We start from the raw sequence: 9,355 nt of genomic DNA on the forward strand, positions 1-9,355 counted from the left end.
GAATTTTACAGCCACTTCGTGGTATGACTGCAACCATGTGCCAGTTTCAAATATCTGTCCTTTGCCAGGATGACAGTAAATAGAAGCAAAAAGAGAAGATATCTTTATCAACATAAAGCCAGTGGGAATTGTGGTACAGCATGTCAATACCAGAGAATACAACTTACCTGAAATTCATAATTAGTGTCTGATTTCCCTTTTCAAAGTGACTCATGGAAGAGCCTAGGAGGACGATCAGCAGGCAATAATGTCAGAGCAGTTTTCTTTACGTCCTGTTCTCACTCAGAACTACAAAACCATTTCAATAACCTTGGTTGCCTCTGGTAAAAGACTAGATGTACTGAAATTTGTACACGATTTCAATTATTAGTGAGATACATGCAGATTTTTAGCTGACTTTGTTAAGCTTTTGGCTAGGTGAAAGAACATTTAAGGTTATTCTCATACCTTATACCAATAAATATTATTAAATGCCAGATCACATAGGATATTTATTGGTTATCTAAATGCTTAGTAGCTTATCAAAACCTTTAACAACTTAGATAATAAGCTCTTTTAGATGCTTTTTAGGTATCTTTTGTGTTTAGGTGCCTACACAAGCTTTTTCAAAACTTGTTTTGCTTTTAATGCACGCCTTCTGATCTATTTTAGGAATGTTCTAGCATGGAAGAGGCATTCATCAAGGTCTCAAGACCCTTGTGGTGTAATTCCCTGGGAGGCATCACAGCTCAATGCAAGGCCTATTGAAACCAAGCAAAGCTTACTGTTGACCTTTACATGGCTTTGTGTCAGACCATCAAAAGCACTGACTAAAATATTTCTGTGATTATCAGCTTTCCTCTGATCTTTAGTTTCATATATTATTATTTTCACATGATATTACTAAGAAATGTTTAGCCTCTCAAAACATGAAAGGAAGAATCACAATTTGTACTATAATAAGAGAAAGTATGTTTATTATACTTAAAGGCATCCATTCTCATGAATTTGCAGAGATTAGTTAATTTTATCACTACCATTTAGTATGTATAATAACACAAAATGATCTCTAATCCTCTGCAGGGAAAAAACCTACAGCTAGAATAATTTTTTCCACCATCGGTTTTATTATGACATGCCGCATTACATTCTACATACCATGTGAAACAGTTTTAACCATGCACCTGCTGAGAGCCCAGACACAGGTTCTCAGGCCTGTTTAGGTGCCTAACTCCTACTGAAATCCATAACATAATTCAGTCACCGTAACACTTAGTTTTGGCATGCCTAAATCTTAAGGGTTTGGACACCAGAGAGGAACACACAGTCTGAAGTTTAAGCAGTCTAATTCTTTATAGGATGCTCTATGACAGTTAGATGCCAGGAAACAAATTTGCAAATACCAGCATGTCAGTCGAGGATCATGAAATGTAGCCAACAGAAAAAAAAAGAGAAGAAAACAGAAATCCAAAAAGCTATAAAACTGGAAACCAGAAGTGTTCCTTACAGGAGAAGAGAGGTGTATTGATCTTAGAGGTGCAGCTGATATGAATCTACACCAGATCTCACACAGCCTGAGTCTCCGGCTTCACAAGGAGAGGGATGCTAGCAGAGGAGTCAGAAGGTTCAGCTTTCCCTGTGAGAAGATGCTGCATGCTGTCGTTTCGGAAGTCATCACTGCACCATCCTGCAGGTGATCACTGGCACACTGAAGATCTCGGCTACTTTATCCTCACAAAATCATCTGGCCTGCCAATACTGTTGAGAAAGAGAGATACTGAAATTTAATAGATACTTCTGAAATATCTGAAAGCCCAGTTTCGTTGTACTGGCCTGTGCTTTGTTGATTGCCTACCTGGGCTGTAATAATTAAGTATTACAATTCTCAGTGTAACCTGGATTTTGAGGTCTTCCTCTGAATGCAGAATAGCAGGAGAGCACTTGAAAAATTATTTGAGTCTTTGGAGCAAAAAACCCAACCCTTTCTCTCAATGGAAGGAAGCAATATGACAGAGCTGGTTTGTGCTTTGATAAAAAGCTATTGTAGCTCTGCCTAAAGAGGAAACGTGGCACAGATCCAGACGAGGCCTTACATGTCTAGCTTGACACTGAGGTGTCCCACTATACCTAAAGTGGTCCTCAGGAGGTGCCCTCCCTCCTAACAGGTTAACTTCTAATTTAGTTGTCCCATTTCAATGGATATATTGGGTAGGAGAAATCTGGGCCTGCATATCTGGATCCGTGTTTGGATACCAAGGAATATAATAACTTTTATAGAAGATGCATTAATGTATTACAAACAGTTCCTAATTTAACACATTCACAGAAGGGCTTGAAATTTGATTTTATAAAACACGGGTTCTCTTTCCCATTGTTTAGTTGCTATGAGCAGCAGGATGTGACCTTAACAAAGACAGCAAGAAGAGTCAAAACTAACATCTAATCCAATGCTGCTCAGAAAACATTAAGAGACATTTTGTTCCCTATTAGCATGTACTTCAGTCCTACAGTACAAGCAGAATGTCAAATGAATCATTTTTACACCTTTCCCTTGAAAAATCCACCACAATCAGCACTTTGCTTTTAACAAACTGTATTTTCTTGAAAAAGCCTTTCCATCAAAAAATTTTCAACCAGAATAATTCTAGTTTTCTTCACTATAAAAATATGCTTTAGAAAATTTTTAGTGGATCTCCTGAATTTATTTTTTGAAAGAAATAGCCTGAATTTCATTTATATTTTTTCTTTTAAAGAAGGATCATTCTAAACTCAATTTATTTCTTATTGATTGGCTGTGGTTTAGTCACAGTCTCCCCTAACTTAAATGGAATTGAAAATATTTCTTTCTACAAAGCAGTTCTGTCAAAAAAGTTAATGAAAATTTTTCTCACTTGCCTTCAAGAGCTCTATTAACATAGTGTTTGTTCACCTTGCAATTGTTTGTTTAACATAGTTATTATAGCAATAACTCACTGAGGTTAGATATGAGGATAATAGCATATGTTTGAAGAATGAAAAACTGCTAAGAGGTGCAAAATCACAAAGGTCTAAGCCTGATGGGATCTTTAAGGTCCTGGGACAAAAGGAATGATGGAGGCCAGTGGGAGTTGGATGGTATGTTTCACATTTGCCTGGGTCAAATAGAAAAAAGCAGTGAACTCAGCATAGGTCTCATAGGTCCCTTATTTGTCTTATGGATAGTTGTCTATTCTTTTTCTAGCTACAGAGGTTCTAATATAAAGACACAATTATTTCACATATATATTATATGTGTGCATATTTTCATGTATATTATTAATAACCAAATAGTTTTTAATTTTTTCATTCAAGTAGATTCTCCTTCAAGAATACTTAATCCCTGGGAAGCTGAGAAGCTGGAGATTCACAGTGTGCCCTGGAGACATGCCAGGTATGCATTCTGCTCATGGTCACCTCTAGAAAAGCATTCTTCTCCCTGCTGACTGAAAGGAGAGCCCTGGGAGCCTTTCCACCCCCTCCAGAGGACAGATCTTACAATGGCAGTTGGGACATAAATAAGTTTCTTGTCGAAGATGATAAACTTGCCTGATCCTTGTTGATTGCATCTCTATAATAGGCATGGGGTGCTTTCATTAGCTTTAAATTTTAAAGTTGTTGGAGTATTGTCATAGATTCAGGATGGAACCTCGCTGAGATGGAGTTCCTGCTCTCAGCACTACTTACTCATTTTATTTTAAATCGTCATGGCATAAAAAAACCACAGGGAGACCCTTTGTTGTTGGATTAGAATATATGCATTCCTTTATCAGTAAATATACTAATCAACAGAGCACAGCTTGTCCTTTTTTTTCCTCATCTCCTGCCTCTTTCATTCCTTTCTACCTAGTGGAGGGCTCAAAGCATGAACACCTCCATCACAAGGCACATGAAAGAGGAAAACATGGACTTGAATTCACTCAAATGGAAAAGAAACTAGAAACCACCACCCCCATCTTCCATTTTCTGGGAGGATGCTCTATCCAGTATGCCATCAAGTAAGAGGCAGATATGGGTAGACTCTTCCTCTCTTTACAAAGGGAAAAAGTGAACCTCGCACTATTTTTTCCAGTAGTAGCAGGCTTCTGCTGTCCTGGTTGTGGCTGTCAGCCGGGCAGAAACCTGGCCTCTACTGTCCTTAACAGCCTAATGTCAGAAGATGGGATCAAGACATATTCCTATGACCTGCGTGTCTTTGACTCAGCCTTCAAGGTGCTCCACTCTCTCCGTGCCTTATAGGCATTAGCCTCAGGGCACAGGTGCAGGGTTTGGATTACGTCTGGGACCATGATGAGTCCAGTCCCCAGTTGCAGAGCATGTGAGGCTTTTTGTTGGATCCACTCTACCATCCCTCTCGACTGACTGAAACCAGTCCTTTGACTAAAGAGCAGTTAGAAAAGACCTATCAAAGGCAAAAGAAGCAGGCAGATCCCTGCAAATCTTCTGGGTGGGACAGAGTTTGCAGAGCTCCCTGGATAGTCACCAGCAACTTAACTTCCACATAGTCGGTTCCTTCATAACCCTGATAACAGTGGCAGACAAATGTCTCTGCCATTATTTCAAGATCTTAATTTGATACTTCTCCTCTCACAATAAACACTTGGTCTTCCAAGGCATCTATCTGGAAGCTCTTAGGATTTAAATGCAGGTATGTCGAGGCCCTCCAGGTTCTTCGCATACATCGTTCATTGTCCTGACAAAGATGCCTGCTGCACACCTCAGCTGCTGCTGTGACATTGATAATGTAGGGCCCTAATTCCGAATCAACAAATTTTGGCACTTTGTGCAGTTACTCTGTAAATGGTAGAAAAGAAATTTTAGCTGATGTCAAACTAACCACTCTATTTTTTTCCTTTCTCTTTCTGAAAAACATGCAATACGTAAGTAGCATTAATTAACTAATTCAGGATAATTTAAATTTTACTAGTTTAAAGGATTATTGGGAAGTTCTATACAGAAAATATAACCCAATGGAGATGCAAAGGGCTTTAGCAACTTGCACTCCCCAGAAAACATCACAGCCTGTATATCCACAAAGAAGCCATGATGTATGCTAGAAACACAGGTGATGACAGGGTGGCTGTGTGGCAAGAGTGTGGGGTCTGGAGGTGATGCTCCAGGGCCTTGCCTTTGTCACTTGATCAAGTTGGAAGGAAGTTCACCCTCCTATTCACATTCACTCTGACAGAAACCACAGCTAAATATTTACAAAAATTGGCTGAAGTAATTGAATTTACTGAGGAGGGAACTGGGGTTGTTTAGCCTGGAGAAGAGGAGGCTGAGGGGAGACCTTATCACTCTCTACAATTGCCTGAAAGGGGGTTGCAGAGAGGTGGGTGTTGGTCCCTTCTGCCATGTAACTAGTGATAGAACAAGAGGAAATGGCCTCAAGTTGTGCCAGGGAAGGTTTAGGCTGGATATTAGGAAAAATTTCTTTACTGAGAGAGTGGTGAAGCACTGGAACAGGCTGCCCAGGGAGGTGGTGGAGTCACCCTCACTGGAGGTGTTCAAGGAACGTGTGGACGTGGCATTGCGGGACATGGTTTAGTGGGCATGGTGGTGTTGGGTTGATGGTTGGACTTGATGATCTTACAGGTCTTTTCCAATCTTAATGATTCTGTGATTCTGTGACAACTGAACGCTTGTTTTCAGCCATTCATTCTCATGCTGGCTGGGTTTTCTATACTATCTGTCAGGAGAAAAACAGCCCAGAACACCCATTTCACACAGCTTTAAGGACAAAGTCTTTTCTCATTACAAAGTTTGAAGTGCGAAGCTGTCTGAAAACTCCAGGACATGACGGAGCCTCAGAAATCAATCTTTGATTTTAATGTGGCTAGGTCTGATATCACATAATACAAAGTCTCTCCATCTGATCTCACCAGCCTGCTTCGTTTTACTTGCCCACATACAGGCAGAAATAGACTTCCCATAACCAGGCAAATTGCTGGGCACCACTCATATACCTAGTCTGGTCTGACTGATGTTCTAATCAGTCTCTAGCTGTCTTCCTGGTGTTTTATCCATCTGGAATGGATAATATTGAGGAACTTTCTTCCAGAATGCCTGGTATTAACCATTGGCTTCCTTCCCTACCACTGGTTGCCTGTGAGCCTCACAAGACCTTGTTGAACCGGGAGGAATTGACCATGTTCCATGGTCATCCTGACTGGGGGACAGCAAAGACTAGTACTGAGTATGCGGAACTGGTGCAGTCAGACAGTACAGTCAGACAGTACCTATTAATAGGTTAAAATGAAGATCTTTCTTACACATTGCATTTAAATCAGGCACAGGCTTACCTCTGAAGTTAAACTTGTATCTCACCAAATAACAATGCCTGCAGCTCCCAGGGCACTCTCTCCGATAGTGTTAATAAGATCTTGCTACAGTGAAAAGAGTATAGACATCACTGTCAGGCTAATTCAGCATTACACAGCCTTTCTAAAGTAACCCAATGGTTTGTTATGATGTGGCTGTCCCTTGGACTACATTTTCTTTTCATTCTGGTCCCTATGAACCATATTTTATTGTTGCTAAAGATTTGCTGTCTAGAGTACAAAGATCATTAAACATAAGTTGCAAATTTAGGGACTGCCTGAGATGTTGGTAATAAGCAAGTGAACAAACACTGGGATACAATTTACTTTGACACAAAATATAATTGTAATTATTTGACATCAATTACTAGAAGCAACTGAAATCTTTTCATTAAAATGGGATTTTTAACATGAGAATTCCCCAAAGCGTTCCCTCGGTTCTGTTTTTGCTGATAAGGGGAAGGAGAGAGCCATTCTGCTAGTCAATCAGCTGTTTACCCTGTCCCTCTCCAGTTTGAAAGCTGTGATTCCAAAGGCATGCATTGTTCTTGCTGCTTTGCCTAGGAGCTCACTCAGCTTCTTATAAAAACCTTAGAAAAGTGACTGTAAATAGGCACACAGTAGAGGAGGGAGAACGCTGGCATTGTGCAACCTTAAATGAAACGGAAAATGCAACACTTGGAGAATCTTAAAAATTTCAGTTTCAGTTTTTGTGCTTTTTCTATGTTTGTTTCAGAGAGATGTCTTTCACTGTACCTTTTCCTCATATCACAGTCTTTAAGAGGAGGGTGTTTGGTGCTCAGATGTTTATCCTTAATTTGAACAGTGGTTAAGGATCAGCAACAAGTGAATTACTATGCCACAAGCACTGAAGATGAAAGACCATTGATATGCAAGTGACTCCCTAGACATAATCATCGATTTAAGGGAAATTGACGGTCACAGCAGATCAAGAATTAAAGTAGAAAAACTTCATAGGCATTAGTTGCCTAAGGGGCGAAAGAGGCGGAAACTGGCTATGAGATGGCAAAGGGGATGCACAGCAGCCTGCAGCAGTTATTGACATCTATCTATTGTCTTGCAAAGCTAGGGAAGGGCAAGCTGGATAAAAGCACCAAGCACACCTTCCTTAATGCCTAAGAATGGGCATCTGCCTTCAAGCCAGAAAGAAGCTCAGCCCCTTACGGGGAAGTGTAGTGGGTGATGGCAGTGCTAGGGGAATAGTGGGACCAAACAGGAAAAGGAGCTAACATTCCTTTCCAGACAAAGCGCCAGCTTCAGACTCTGCACCTGGGCTGAAAGACTGAACATAGCCTTTAAAAAGTGAATACTCACTTGCTCAACTCTGAAACACAGAAATTGAGTCCTGCTGGTAGTGCAGTCACTGTCTACTGGGGAAAACTAAGCCAGGGATGTGACAGATACGTCATGTTGCTTTTTAACAGGAAACCTACTGTCTTCATCCAGTTTCTGTGAGGATGTTCAGAGTCACATAAAGAAGAACTAGAGTAAGGCACTTACTTATATTGGAAATAATACTTGTGTGCGTGTGTGTGTTCAGCTGATGTGAGCAGTACTCCTTGGTTCTGGTGCACTGTTTGCCTACTCCGAGATAACTATGGGACTAAATTAAATGTTTTTGAGATGGAGGCATGCAGAAAGACTACAGTTTTCAGTTTCCCATTCTAATGTAACACTGAGCAAGTTGCTAACATCTCTGCCTCAGTTTCCCTTCTATAAAAGGGGCAGCTATCTGGGGATTAGCTAGTGATTACATACCTGAGCAGAAGAAAGTGTATCAGGGAAGGTTAATGTATTAACCACCTCCTACATACTACATCAAATTGCTGAAATCCTTTTAATCCATTCAAATGCATATTTTAGTATAGCATAGTGATGAACTAAAGCAAAAAAATAGGTATTTGAGGCTGTATTTTTTCTTCAGAACATTGAGCTCTTTAAAGCATGTGGACAATTAACATGAACCAGCAGAGCTGGCTCAAGTAGGAGGTTTTCCATCCTGATGCACCATCTGCAAGAACAGTTAAAGCATAAATGCAGCCCACATTGTTCCAGCAAAAGCTTACCATAGGGAGAGATAATAAAGGTTCATCTCTAACCTGATTGAGTATACACAAATATGGGCAAAGCGTAATCTTGGGATGTCATGGAAGAAATCCTTCTGGATTCATTCACCCTAAACTAAGAAAAATGCAGAATGTTTTGACTGTTTCCAAGGGATTTCTTAATGCCACTTGAAGGATATAGGCCTGCACTGCTATCCCAGAGCCAGGAAAGTTCATTGTTCCTCAAAGCTTCACTCTTTGGGCAGGAACCAGTGTAGTTCTGATCACAGAAATTGTAATTGTGACAGTAAGGGTATAAACAGTATCCCCACAGGACCTTTGGTCTGCTTTTCATTCCTAATGCAATTGTTTCTTTCATAAAAGCTTTTGCACTTTCTTCAAAGGAAAGTCTGGCTAAATGTTCAACATTATTTGGTGAAATATTCCCTTCCATTTTGTTTATGAGTTTATGAGTTTCCTGGACTTTCTTCTGAAGACATCTTTTTGCATCCCACTTGCAGGCCCACTGAGGTCTCCAGTGCTCCCAGTCTATGACAGCTAATCCATTGATGTCCTTAGCTGGAGTGTAATAGTTAATGTCACGGCCGGCTTCTTCCAGATGAGTTTGCAAGCTGAAGTTCTGGGTAGGCCACCATTAACAGGGACTTCCTGTGATGTGTACCAAGGATAATAGCTGAGCCTATTAAAATAAACTGTGGCCACATTCTGCCCTCTTGCTTTAGCTAATGGGTTTCCAATTATATGGAACATTTCCAGGTTCAGTACGATGTCGTACCTCAGGGAGCATAGGTCTGTCAGTCGTTCCAGGTGGCTATGAAAGGCTTCCTCTCCCAGTGCGGTGGTCAGGCTGGTTTCATAGCAAGGGAAGTCCAGATGAGTGCTATGTGCAGCCATGCCATAGGCTGAAAGGTGGATGATGCATTACACCGTCCTATTTTCAGGCAGTATTTTCAT

The 9,355-nt window shown here is 40.6% G+C and overlaps 1 protein-coding gene across 1 annotated transcript; it reads right to left on the bottom strand.

Annotated features, from left to right (window-relative positions):
- Window positions 1-4,399: 4,399 nt before the first annotated feature.
- Window positions 4,400-9,355, bottom strand: HYAL4 (hyaluronidase 4). Its single transcript, XM_059816088.1, is given in 7 exon segments — window positions 4,400-4,777; window positions 6,282-6,380; window positions 8,402-8,432; window positions 8,434-9,022; window positions 9,025-9,198; window positions 9,201-9,306; window positions 9,308-9,355. Coding segments are annotated over 7 exon segments (1,425 nt in total).

The sequence above is a fragment of the Gavia stellata genome, chromosome 4 (assembly GCF_030936135.1).
Source record: "Gavia stellata isolate bGavSte3 chromosome 4, bGavSte3.hap2, whole genome shotgun sequence".
In the NCBI taxonomy this organism is placed as follows: Eukaryota; Metazoa; Chordata; class Aves; order Gaviiformes; family Gaviidae; genus Gavia; species Gavia stellata.